This window comes from Pelodiscus sinensis, chromosome 1 (assembly GCF_052426305.1).
Source record: "Pelodiscus sinensis isolate ZL-2025 chromosome 1, ASM5242630v1, whole genome shotgun sequence".
In the NCBI taxonomy this organism is placed as follows: Eukaryota; Metazoa; Chordata; order Testudines; family Trionychidae; genus Pelodiscus; species Pelodiscus sinensis.
The window spans coordinates 339,091,308-339,105,506 of record NC_143052.1 but is presented as its reverse complement, the minus strand read 5'-3'; the positions used below and the strand labels follow the sequence as shown (position 1 = coordinate 339,105,506).

The 14,199-nt window shown below is 41.4% G+C and overlaps 1 protein-coding gene across 7 annotated transcripts in view; it reads right to left on the bottom strand.

The window, feature by feature from the left end:
- The window catches only part of TENM4 (teneurin transmembrane protein 4), an 870,263-nt gene that overhangs the window by 226,155 nt on the left and 629,909 nt on the right, over positions 1 to 14,199 (bottom strand). For 6 of the 7 annotated variants that reach the window (XM_075919469.2, XM_075919465.2, XM_075919466.2 and 3 more), the window contains 3 exons: positions 9,704 to 9,874; positions 2,300 to 2,514; positions 258 to 468 (listed from right to left, as the gene is read on the bottom strand). In XM_075919469.2, coding sequence (XP_075775584.1) covers positions 258 to 468; positions 2,300 to 2,514; positions 9,704 to 9,874 — 597 coding nt within the window. The remainder of the gene's footprint in view (positions 1 to 257; positions 469 to 2,299; positions 2,515 to 9,703; positions 9,875 to 14,199) is intronic. The other variant, XM_075919468.2, reaches the window with a different exon arrangement.

Here is a 14,199-nt window from a genome sequence, read left to right as displayed (position 1 = left end):
TTCATGCCATCATGGCTATGTTCAAGTATTTAGCATTAATAATGTGTGCAGTTTTGTCCCCAAGGCAGATATGCCTCTGTCTATCAACTATTGCCCAAATAGCCTCACTTATGTTGAACAGTACTTTACTCTGTGAATGGTTTCATATGAAACAATGAGATTACATCTTCTGTAAAATGCTACTCAGTAAGAGTAAGAGCATGAGAAACTGGCCCTAAAGTACATAGATTAGGTAAAATAATTTGGTAAATCCTTACCTATTGTGGTAGTAAGAAAAGAAACCACCTCAGACTCTTTCCCATCATTGTAGAAGGCCAAATGCCATATTCCTGTATCCAAATACTGGATAAACCCTGTCTCATGGCTGGACATTGGCGCAAAGCCTTTAGGTTGCCGCTGAGGTCCTTCCAGACTCCTCACCTCCTGGGTAAGTAGCCGTCTCCCATCAAGAAGCTCAACAAAGTCAAACTGAAACACAAAGGAAAGATGTTCATTGTATACTTCAGGATTCCAGAAAATGACCATGCTCCTTGGGCCAGATCTATCTCAGGATAGGCAGAAGAGATTTACATTAAAATTTTGTCACCCACACTTATGGAACATCACACATGATATTTCTTCTGGCAAGTCATGGCATGTTTTGATGTAACCTATAAGGATATGACTGGAATTGTGCCTGTTCCCAATAATTTGCAGGATCTCCTATCTATTTATTGATCTGCTTTTCTCTGGTCTCCTCTCTCCACTCATTCCTCTCCATTTGTTTCTCTCATAGCTCCTCATTAACCTGCTGCAGAACTTCTAATGAGTCTAACACACGATAGCCATATTTTTTAAAATTCATAAAACCTTAAAACCAATAAAAATGTATAAGAAAAAAACTGAGATTTCCACCTCAATTACAAAACATCTGTTTAACATGATAAATGCATTTTTTAAAAAACAATAATTTTAACAATATTTTTTTAAATCTCCTGACTTTTGTGAGCATAGAACCTGAACCATCAAGTTTTTTTTTTTTTGCATTTTTCCCTTGCTTCAGTCTTTTTATAGACATTGGGTAAAATGGTCTTACTGAAGTATGTGACAGGGTGCTAGCTAAGGAAACTTAACCATGCCACTGTCACGCAAACTCCAAACAAGAAAGAAGAATTCGAGCTGGCTGAGTAAGCCCAGGCCTACTGGCAAATGGGGAAAAGCTACCAGCCTTGCTAGTCAGGGGCTATATAAAGTCTGCCAGGAAAGAAGCCAAGAGAGAAGGAAAACCTGTAAGCTGTGCCCTTCTGCAACTTCTCAGGAGAGAGTCGAATGCTGCCCTGCTGATTAGCAGAGATACCTAGCTCAGTTGTTTTGTGTGTTTCTACTAGGGTGCACATTCACACATGCCGTGGTGCACATAAACAAAGTATTCCACACATGGATGGAAAAAATATGCACAGGGATAGAAAAGATTAGCCAGAAGGAAGGGGAAGAGCCAAAAAATTAAAGAGAGTGGGAGCTCTTCTCTGTTGGCTGCAGGAGCTAGCAGTCCTTGAAGCTGTAATCCTGAAGCTGTCTGTAGCTAGAAGCTGATAGGAAAGTGTACTGTAAATAAAGAAAACCCATGACTGTACCAGAGATCTCTGGCTGGTTGATTTGAGCAGAGGAGAGTCAGGACCAAAGGGGGCCCTGCTATGCCCTGCTACAAAGTCAGTGGGAGATTTTCCACTGACTTCAGTAGGGCTAACCACGTTTTCTGTCAAGCTTAGATATATATGCTTTCCAAGTTCATCAAATCCAAACAATGTAGGTTACTTACAACTTTTATTAACAAGTAAAATAAAAAGACCCAACATTTTAATTACTTTTTATAATCTTCAAAACATAGTCCCCTCCCCAATCACTTTTAAGTAGGAACTTTTAGCATGAAAAGTAATTTTCATGGGAAATCAGAAGCACCTGATAATAGGCACTAATAATGAAATTGGGCCTCGTGCCTATAAAAACGTACCATGCAAGCAGCACTTGTGGAAATAAAATTTCATATTTGGTGTGTAACACTATCTTTCTATGGCTCCAAGCCAGGAAATCATCCTAATTCAGGATCTGAATTGGTGCTAATGTTGGTGAACCCATATTTTGCAGTTGTCACTAGGCATCTGTTTTTAATATCTGAATCTCAGTATCTTCCATGAACCCACAGAATTCTTGAGATAGGTAACTGAAATAAAAAGAGGGTCTCTGTATCTTTTCATGATACAAGCTACAAGTACATCAATTCCAATGTAAGTGTTGGTTTATTGAAATATGCTCCTGTTACCTGGGTATGTGAAGGAGGAAGGCCTTTCCTGCCATAAATCCCAACCAGAGCTGCCTTTCCTAAAGACACATTGAATTTCAGATGCACTGGGTGGTCAATGAACACCTGAGATCTCCAAAAGATACCAGGAGGAATCTTCTGTGTGGCTCGCCGTCCAACATCAATTTCTCCAGAGTCTATAAAACTGTCCTCTGGAAAGAAACTACTGGGCTTTCCTGCGGAGACACAGGAACAAAAAACAAAACAAAACAGAAACCTGGATTAGCCTAGCATCCCATAAGCAATCTGATCAAACTTGTATCTCTGACATTGATCTACTAATTCACAGATTTTTTCAGAATACATTATGCATCAAATCTTTATTACTATGAACGGATGGGATTATGCCTGGCTACCCTCCATCTTTCTATTGAAAACATGTATCTTGGAAGAGCAATATGGATTCCCAAATGGCTCTCTGCTTAAATCGTAAAAGCAGAGCTTGTTAAATTACATTTTAATGTTAAAATAAATCATCTTACGTCACATCCTAGTTGTTCTTTATGGAGAAAGTAATTATGTTATTAAAAATATTGTGATTGTGAGTTTCCCATGCACCATGGAGTGGGATGAGTATGTCAAGAACATCTGTTTAAGTAATGGCAAATTATACAGGGGAAAACTAGAAGTAAATTCACTGCTAAATTAATTATTTGCAACTGTGGGGACATGTGGGATGTCATCCCTAATTCAGAAATGTCTAAATGAAGATGGGATATATAGCAAAGATAGGGGACATAATATGCTGCACTTCTATACCACCTCCCCTTCAAGAACTTAAGGTGTTTTTATTAGACTTCAGAGCAGTTTTCTGGAGTATGATTATTATCCTTATTTTACAGATGGGAAAATTGAGATACAAACATGAAGGCATGTTTCTGAAAGAGTCTACTGAGTTTGAGTGCCTGCATTGAAAGACTTTGGGCTGATATCCAGAGGTGCTGAGCATCTAGAATTCCAAATAAAGTCAACAGGGTTCTCAGCACCTCTGGATATCAGGCTCTAGGCATATCAGGTTGGGTATCCATATACTTAAGCTCTCAGAATCAGTGGGCACTTTGGAAAATGGGGACACAAGGGAAGCACAGCGAATTAGGGTCAGAGTGGAAAATAAAACCCCAGGGCTGCTGACTCCCAGGACTTTGCTTTAATCACTGGCGCATGCTGCCTAGCCTGAAATTATGAGAAAACAGGAAAAGAGATGAAGATGAAAAATACCATTGGTTAGGAGGCTGCTAAATTAAACACATTTATATTTGAAAAGTATATGTTAGCGTCACCTCCCAGATTTCAGCTTTTATAGGAACAATTAAGGGACAGGAGAATACTATGTGGACCACTACAGGCTGTCTTTGTTACCTTTCCATATTCAAATCAACGACTATTTAATCTCTTTGCTGTTAAAACCCACTTCCGTATGTTTCACAGATCAAATAATTCTAACAAAATGAGAAAGAATCTTTCAGTAATACAAAATAATTTGTTACAAATCATATTTATGGTAGCTTTTTAAAACTAAATTCTGCATTTGGGAAATAAGAACTACAATGTCCTCCTACCCGTTATGAATTCTAGTCTAATACCGTCACAATTTACATTTAATGCTGAACTTGTAGTGCAATCCTGCAGCCATTACATAAAATATTTTGCTGTTTTAAATAATAAAAATCTATTTAAATGTAAAATTTCTCTATATATTTTCCTCCTAATGTAAACTCCATAGCAGAAATATCAGGTTCAAACTATTAAAATGTCATCTTAATTAAAAGCAGATAAAAATTTTTTAATTCAGTTAATATTGAAAGTATTCAAGTATCATGGAGAAGAGTTTGCATTTAATTTTTTAATTAAATAGAAAGCCATTAAGCGCATGCTTAACTTTAAGTGCCAACAAGCTACTGCTAAAGTTAAGCAAGTACTTAAGAGCTTTGCTAGACTGGAAGTTTGTGGAATACACATGACTCATTACCATTATTATTTTTCAAAAACACTGTTACATAAATTTCATTAATAAAAGTCTGATTTTGAAAACACCAACAAAGGAATAAAACTTCATTCACAGAAACATGGATCTGCTATTGTTATAAGAGCCTAATTTAGTCTTGTCCTTTGCATTTCAAAGGAACAAGGAAAAATTTAAACTCCTTATTTATCTGTGTTTAAAAATTAAGATTAATATTAACAAAAATAAACAGAGGCAGCTTGGGGGAACAGGAAATTATAATTAAACCATTTGTAATTCTGTCTGTAGCACAGAATAATATAACTGAGATCAAATTAGTTTAATTCCATGACTTTTATTTTGTAAATTGGATTATTAGAATTTGCATGAATTCTAAAAGTCATTTTTCAGGATACTGTCAGTCTTAAAGCAAACATCGTGCTTGTGCAAGGCTCTCTTTCCAAAAGTCCTATTTTATAACTAAGGGATGGAAAGAGAGCTGCAAGAGGTTATAAAAAGATCCAAAGACTTCATTAGTTCTGGTCCACATCAAAGATACATTTCTGGGATTATTACTGATGAGTCTGATACACACATGGAAGTTAAAATGGAAAGTCAAAGCACATGGTATGCTGTCTGACTGGACATTAATAAAGGTCTTACATCAGAACAAATGAGGGAGGATGATACCTTGGAAGAAATGAGCATAAGACGGATTCTTTTTAGTACAATGAGTAGTGCTTACTCAAGCACAAGGAAATAAAAATAAAAAAGGTCTGAGTTTGAGGCAGAAATAGCCATTCCACAAAAGTATGTGTCTTTTCTTGATTGCCAGTTAAATATGTAGGGAAAGATCTGATGTACTCTTTTTCTGGAGCTAGTTAAAATAACTGCTTCATGTCCCCATTGGGTAAGATCTACCCCAGTGCAAAAGTTCAGAACAAGGTTTTCTGCACAGGAGTAAATGTCGCCCATTGACATCAACAGGAGTTGTCAATCACTCGGAAAAGAACAGGATCAGGCTCTGAGAACTGGATATTTAGAACAAAACTCAAATAAGAATGCAATTTTAGTACAATTTCTAATCAGAAACTTTGTCTAACTAACCTGAAGTAAAATTAATTTCAGAATTAATTCTGAAAGCCTAATTATGCTGCCAATCACTTTGCTCTTTCAATATGTTACCTTGCACATGCAATGCTTCAGTTTCCTTAGCAACTATGCCCAATTTATTTAGTTATCAAAATGAGTTGTTTCATTTTTGGGCCCAACTGCATGTGATTATAGTTCTGATATAGGCTCTGATTTGGTAAAACACCTTGATCCATCAAAGTACTTAAGTTCATGCTAATATGTCACTGGCTTCAATGGCGCTTAAGCAAAGATTTAAATTTGTTGAATCAGGATGGCCTTGAGCACATGCTAAAGTTCTTTCCTGGACTGGAGACAGACAAGAGCAAGAACAGGCAAATACTGGCTTGCTGGCCGGATCTGGCTTGCCGGGACGAGCCCCTGGCAGGCCTCGACTGCTATATTTACCTGCATCTCCGCAGGTACAGAGATCACATCTTCCATTGTCCGGGAATGGTGATCCGCAGCCAATGGGAGCTGTGATCACTGGTAAATACAGAGGCACAGGTTTAACCCTGGTGAAGTACCATTTTTTTATTGCCCACCCCTGGATTAGAGCTAATAACTTCCTACAGTTAGCAAAACCAAATTCATTTCAGCACTAAGGAAATGTTAGCTCCAAACTGCCAATTCCACCATAGGAAAAGCAGTCTCTTCAAGAATACTTTTTAGTCAGTTTTCATAATTTCAATGATAAACCTTCGTATTTGGAAAAGACGTTATGTAACCTAACTAGCACAGGCTGCCTCCCATGTTACCACACAGCAGAGGTAGCTGCATTTCAGTGGTGTATACAGTTATCTCTGTAGAGATAGATACCAAGGCTTTATTTAATTTTAACCAGAAGCAGATGATACCCACAAGGCCACAGGTTCCCCAAGACATTCAAGAAGATCACGCTAGGGTTCTTTACAGCTCTCTACCTATGACAGTCTCCAGAGACTTCTCTCTAAATAAAGCTCCCCATTGCAGAGAGGATTTGGCAGGAAAGTTGACACTGTGTGAGCGTGTACATATGCATATATCTCTATACTTAGAGAGAAAGAGAGAGAGAGATCCATGCTCTTATAGGGTATGTCTACACTACAAAGTTAATTCGAACTAACAGACGTTAGTTCGAATTAACTTTGATAGGTGCTACACTAGCACTCCTACCCCCTGGCTACTACCACTCCATGGACCCAACCTCCATCACTTTATCTCACTTCTCTTTCAACTCTGTTCTAGTTCTAGCTTTCACAGCCTCCTGCAGCAAGGAGTTCCACAGGTTGACTCTTTGCTTTGTGAAGAACAACTTTCTGTTACTACTTTGAAGCCTGCTACCCATTCCTTTCCTTTGGTGTCCTCTAGTCCTTCTATTATGGGAACTAATGAAGAACTTTTCTTGATGCACCCTCTCCACCCTATTCATGCTTTTATAGACCTCTATCCTATCCCCCCTCCATCTCCTCTCTTCTAAGCTGAAAAGTCCCAGTCTCTTTAGCCTCTCTTCATATGGGACCTCTGCCAAACCTCTGATCATTTTAGTTGCCCTCCCCTCTCCCACCCTCTTTCTTCCCCTCTCCCACCTCCTTTTCCCAGTCTCCCCGAGTTTTGTTCAATAAAGAGAGATTCTATTTTTGACCACACGTTTTCTTTATTTTGTACATCAGGAAGGGGGGCTAGGGAAGGGTAAGTGGAAGGAGGTGAGGGAGGAATGGGGTACGAGCCCCTGATGGGGAGGACTGGGCTGGCTCTGCGGGCTTCTGGGGGTGGAAGCTCTCCTGCAGGCCCCCAATTGCCCCCTCTCCCCAGATGGCAGCCTGCGGCAAGTGCAGCCGGTCTGATGGCCGAGTGCTGTGATGTGCCCAGTGTGGGCACCCAGGGAACTCCAAGCCAGGACTGCTTTGCAAGCAGGGAACCCCTGAGAACTGTCTGTCCGGGGTGGGGGTCGGGTCCCTTTAAGCACAGCCCTCGGCTAGCCTGAGACAGCAGCTCCACGCTCTAAGTCCTCCTCTGATGCCCTGCTGGCACTGCTTCCGGCCATCCTTAACCCTGGTTCAGGGTCCACTTAATGTGGACATGCTAGTTCGAATTAGGAAAACGCTAATTCGAGCTAGTTTTTTAGTCTGGATGCGTTAGTTCGAATTAGCTTAGTTCGAATTAACTAATTCGAACTAAGTTAGTTCGAATTAGCGCTGTAGTGTAGACATACCCATTCAGACAAAGATCTTTTTGATTTCAGTGGGGGCTTAGCTGAGAAGCACCAAAAGAAAATTGAGTAAAAAACTTTGACTTAGCCCCTTGATTATTAGATACATCCTTTTTATGTTCATTTTGATCTTTTAATAGGAAAGGCAGAGATCAAATACAATATACAGGGGTTTATACATAGCAATTTAAACAGAAGACAAAAGAAAAAAAAAGCTTTATCATGAGGCCCCATTGAATGTAGAAGCAATGGATAAGTCTGTAGTTTAATACATTGTCTAAGAAGCTTTGTCCAGGGTTCTACAGTTCTTGATTAGCTGATTTACACTGTACTAAATTAATTTGACACTGACCAGTCATTAGTAACTATATTGCTTTTAAGTAGTATGTAACTATGGCCTTCGTTGGCATTAATAACGACAGATAATCCCATTAAGTAAAAATTCTGTAATGAATAAGGCTACGTCTAGACTGCTGCTTTTTATCGGAAAAAGGTACGCAAATTGCACTCTGCAATTTGCGTATATTTTTCTAATTGTTTTTTCGAAAAAGGTTTTTCTGAAATTTGGCCCATCTACTCTGGGCCAAATTTTGGAAAAACCTCCTCTTTCAGAAGAGCCCTTCTTCCTCAGAAAACAAGGAAGACAGGGCTTCCAAAAGAGTGCGTCTGCTCTTCCGCAAAAAATGTCAGAAGAGCAGACATGTTCCCTGGACGCGGCAGTTATCCCAGAACAACTCAGTTTTCCAGACATAGACAAAGGTTACGTCTACATTACAGCCTTCTTGCAGAAAAGCTTATGCAAATGAATCACAGCGTGGAATATCGCCATGCTTTGTTTGCATAATTAATTAGCAGCCACTTTTCCGCAAAAGGCTTTTGTGCAAAAAGGAGCTAGTTAACAGCTCTTTTTTGTGCAAAAACCCCCTCGTGCGCAAGAGTCGTTCTTCCTCATTTTGCGCAAAAGGAGCCGTCTACACAGCTCCTTTTTGCGCAAAAGCTTCTTGTACAAAAGCGGCTGCTAATTAATTATGCAAATGAAGCGTGGCAAGATTCCATGTCGCGCTTCATTTGCATAAGCTTTTCCGCAAGAAGGCTACAGTGTAGACGTAGCCTAAGTGTAATTATTTAAGGCTTGATCCAAAGCCCACTGAAATCAGTGGAAAGACTTCCATTGATTTCAATGGGCTTTGGATCAAGACCACAGTCCTTGCCTCTTATTTACTTTTCTCCATCCCCCATCAGAAAAACTTTACCAAAACCAGCCAATAACTATAACTCTACTGGAATGAGAGATTTTTGATCTTATGGTCACTTAAATATGAAGAAACGGCATCACAGCACAAAGAGCTTTATTAAATTCAAATCTGAATTCATCTCCTCATCTCCCCTACATGATTCTTAGAGTGATGAAAACCCTGTACTTTGCAGACCCTGATGATATTTCTGGCACTGATGCCCCCACTGAAAACACAATCAATGTTGCAAAACTCATGCTTGCTTGTGGAATAACATGTTGTTTTTTTAAATTAGACCCTGATTCTGCGTGGTTCTGAGCAGGCTCAGCATCTTTAACTTTAGCGGGAAATGAAGGCTGTCAGCAGGCATTTCATTTGGGTGTCCTTGAGGATACATTGCCAACTTCACTATGCCTAAGCCTGCAATGCCAACAGCTTTTAGTTAATACTTTGGTATCCACAACAATGACAACTACTAACCAAAAGAAATACTACAATATGACTGATGTATTGTTGTGGAGAAAGCACAGTGACAATTCTTGAGGCATCGTCATTAGGGCTTTTGTGGTAGAATACTGTACCCATATGAGATGTGGTATTGATATTCGCTCCTTGATAGTGATCTCATAGGTTTGCTGAAGACACACTCCTTATTATCATGTTAAAGGACATTAAAAGGATATGACATTTAGAAATATACAAAAACATGATTGATTGCTATTAGTTCTAGGCATGAAAAATTGGGAAAGCACCAAACTATGGTACTGCAGGAAAGGCGGTATGGGAATGATGGAGTATGAGTCTGGATGGTTGGACATCAGAGGCAGACATAGAAGACTCACAACATGGACACACACCAACCATACCTTCACTGGATCCTTTGCCTTTCCTGTCAGGTAACTCTAACCCTGTGCCCCCCGAGGGATATAAGGAGACGTCCGTTGGCACTGGCCAACTGCTGGCTGTGTCTTCCGTGATCTCATACATCTGCCCTTCCATCGGCTGCAGGTGCCAGTTTAGGCCAAACAGGTGCATGGCTGTAGTGAGCAATGAGAAAAGTCATCTTTTTCTGTGGGGGAGAGCTTCATAACTGCAGGGACACTTAGTAGACTCTCACCCTACTGCTTGATACTAATCACTGCTAAAAAGAAAAGCATGGGATTTATGTTATTTGACAGCTCATATGGGTTCTGCAATAACAAAAACATGCCAGTTTCTTCAGTCTGGTTCACCTCTCACACTAGTTTCACACTAGTCTAGCACTGTTGGTTTCAACGGAATTGCTCCTGATTTATGCCAGCGTGAGATGAGAATTGGACTCCAGATCACAGAATACATCTGAAGCTGGGATGGAAATTCAGTGAGCAATTTTACAACACTTAAGAAGATGTGATGTTATATTTACTTATTCATCAATAAATCCACGGAAACTGAGCCTTTGATGTGCACTGTCATATTAACAAGCTATTCTTCTGGCCCTTATTCATTTTTATCCAGTCCTTATACAGGGAAAGACAGTAAGAATTTTGACTGAGTAAGGACTGAGTAAGCAGCTTAAAAGTCAGCCATATATAATTCATTCTTTTACCATTAAGATCTTAGTTGTATGTGTCTAGCATGTAATACATGTGACCCAGCTCTCCCTGGGACAATTCCAGCTTTCTACTAATCATCCTGGGGGTTTAAAAGTGAATAACACTGATTGGATTTGCATGAGTCCAGGACATAACTCAGTGTAGGTTTCTGCTTGCACCAAGGCCATCCAGTGTATGCATCTGTTCCACAAAATTACATAAAGGCAAGTAAAGTTAAAGAACATGACAGAGCACTTAAAAAGCAAACACATGTATGGAGAGAAGCATGCTTATGCAATTAAGACACACCCCCTGAAAACATGAAGGAAAGCAATGTGGCTTCCTGTATCGTTCCTTTCTTCCCGAACATAAACATTTCATATTTAATCACCATCCAGTTTACCTTCAGGCACTCAATGGCTAAATGATCCGATATTCAATGGACTTGTAATGACATTTTCTTATTAAGGGAGCGACTCCTATTTCACAAAATAGTTTCTCCAAGAAAATGTACAGTAATATTAACATCAGAGCCATTTAACATAAACAAAGAGGAAGGGAACAGCACATTTTCACTTCCTATACATGTCATTTTATTTATAAAAATATGCCCAAGTTTGTCAAACATCCCAATGATGAGTGCTGGGTTTAGTAAAGTCTCTGCATTGGAAAGGATCCATTTCAAGTGGATTGTAAAGGCATCTGAACAGTTCTTTTAAAATAAGTGGTTTGGACATACATAGCAAAATTAGCACTTACCACTATCTGGTTAAAAGTTAATTAGGACATCTACTAGCATGAACAAGAGTGTCTTTCTTCATTGTCAGTAGGTAATGGAAAATAAATAAGTTTGAGTGAAATTAGAACTTCCACTTTCCCGTGTAAACAGGGACTGGATTTGTTATCAAAACCCCAATTAATCTAGTAAGAAAGAAAAATTCACATAAACTCCCTCTCAGAAAGGAGAGACTCTCAGGAATCCATTCAAAGCCAAGTCATTTCAGATATAACTGTTGACTCAAACAGAAAACTTAGGATAGACTGGCATATGGTTTTGATTTGAAGGGGGCACATGGGTTTCTCCAGAAATGCTACATGAGAGTAAGGTTTCAAAAGGGGGTGGGGAGGTGGGGAGCAGTCCAAGTATGAATGACAGAGCCTTGGATATCAAACTGCTTATACATTATGTATATATATACTTCCATGGCCCTGATCATCACAGTATCTGAGTACCTCACAATATGTAATGGATTTTATCCTCACAATATTGCATGAGGTAGGAAAGTATTACCCTCATTTCAGGGATGAGGAATTCAGGCACAGAGAAGATGAAATGTTTTGCCAAGTTCACATAGGTCATCTGTGGCTGAAAGGGATTCCGAACCCAGGTCTAAGTACAATTCTAGTGCATTCTCCAGTAGACCATGTTTCCTGCCTCATACTCTGCGTATTACCACAGTATTTGAATGCCTACTAGTTAATATAGATTTCCTTCTCTTTTGTTGTCCTCCAGTAGGAATTTATTTGTTGTGGATAATTATTGTGAGAAAGCTAAGTGGAAGAAATTAGCATTGTTTGGGGAACATTGAAAAGATTATGGAAGTTGAACACCTTGTTCTACAAACAGGATAGAATGACTGGAAACCAAGACTACTGATTTTGTGTGTGTCGTTGGGCAAATCATCAGGTCATTCAATGTCTTATAGAGCTGCAGACTGTGACCATCATGATCATCAAGTCTGACCTTCTGGACATTGCAGGACATAAAACCTCAACCCACCCACTTCTGTAAATAGACCCATTAACTGTAGATGAGTTACTGAAGTCCTCAAAATCATGGTTTAAGGATTTGAAATTACAGAGAATCATGTGCATAATCCTCAGTGGAATACAATAGCTCCATTCCTTGAAGAAGAATCCACCATTTATCCTAGTTTAACCCTGCAAGTGACCCATGCCCCATGCTGCAGAGGAAGATGGAACCTCCTCTCTCCTGGGTTTCTGCCAATATTACCCTGTGACGGCCCGCATGCTGGCCGGCTGGAATGGGGGCGCAGTGGGCCGCACAGGTGACGGTGAGCCCGAGGGGCCTGATGCTGCCGCTGCACCGAGGCACAACGAAGACCCTTCACCCAGCTGGGGCAGCGCCAACACCACGAGCTCGGATCCCAGCATACTGCCGGGCCAAGCGGAGGCATCGGGCAGCTGCCCGGAAGTGATGTGGGGAAGTCCCGCATCACGGAGTGGGCGGGGCCACCAATCAGCGTCTCATCCGGCAGGCCGATTCAAAAGGGCCTGCCGGCGCTGGCGAAGGGATATGGCTGGCAGTCCGTGGAAGGTGGGCAGTGAGTCCCGGATGGGGGACGCTGCCTTCCAGTGAGGCCCTGGGAGAGGCGCTGGAGGCCAGATTGAGGAACTGGCACCAAGAACCATGGTAGACACTGGGGAGCTGGAGGATGCCACCCAGGGGCCAGTGGAGGGAAGGAAGCAGCCCGGGGCAGGGTCCTTGTGGTGCTCGTGGGCTGACACATTTCGGGAATGCACCCCGTCAGCCGTGCAGGGAAGCGTCGACCCTGCACTTAGGACCCCGGGCTGGGACCTGATGAAGAGGGAGGGCCCAGGTCCCCCATCCCTGTGAGGAATGGACAAGGCAAAATCCGGGAGGGAGTACGAGAGTCCCAGGCAACTGGGGTATAGAACCCCGGAACGGACTGCCGTAAAGGGAACACAAGGCAATGGGCAGTTGGGCTTGCAGGGACCCCGTCCCGGACCCAGGTGGGGTGCTCATGCCCAGAGACCTGCTGCAAAAGAGACAGTTGGCAGTTGGGCTTGCAGGGCCTCCGTCCTGGACCCAGGTGTCCGAGTCAGAACTACAACAATGGCTGCCTGTCGCAGGGAGCCATAGCCTGTAATACCTCTAAGGCTGGTATAGGGGGCTCTGTCTGTGAGGTGGAGTGTTTTCCATATAAGGGCATGTAAATTAATAATCTTCCCCTGCTCGCTCCACCCATTGCAGTGAAAGATCAGCCAATGGGCTGACTTGTGTTCAGGTCTGCTACTCCACCCACTGCAGCAAAAACCAACCTATGGGGTGATAAGTTCACAGGCAATAAAACAGGCAGGCAGCCCCTCTCTCACTGGGGATTCACATCGAATGAACGCCTGGCCTGATCACGCAGACGCCTTGCACCCCCTGCTCTCGAGTCTTACTGAGTGTACTCCGAGTTGGTCGACCCGAGTGGAGACAGTTTATGAGCATGCGACCGGTACTTGTGTTCCTGCTGTCTCCAGAACTGGTATAACTCCCCCCCCCCCCGCCATCATCCCTATCCTAATTGATTTCTTAGTTGTCCTTATTGCTTGTCAAGTGGTTAAAAAGTTACTAAGTTAGTTTATAAATAGTTGTGGTTTAGAGTTTTTACTGTTTCCTTGTATAAAGTTGTGTAAATAATCAGCCCTATGGACAATACCAGTGTTAATTCAACTGTTCCTAACCCCTGGGCAGTTATTGGGAATTATTGTGATTTAGAAAAGCCTCAGGGAATTGTTTTGTGTTGTCTGGCAATCTGTTTAATTTTTGTTCTGATGATTGTCTGGCGTCATCAAAATAAAATCAGTTTGTGCTTTTTAAAACCCCCAGTTGTGGTCTCATCCTTTCCGGCATCCCTTCGAACCTCGTGTATTACGGGGACTGACACCAGGCAGGGTGCTTGAGCCCAGGGGACTGTCACAGATCCAGAGGGAAAATTCCCTCCCAATCCAAATATGGCAATCTGTTAAGACCATAA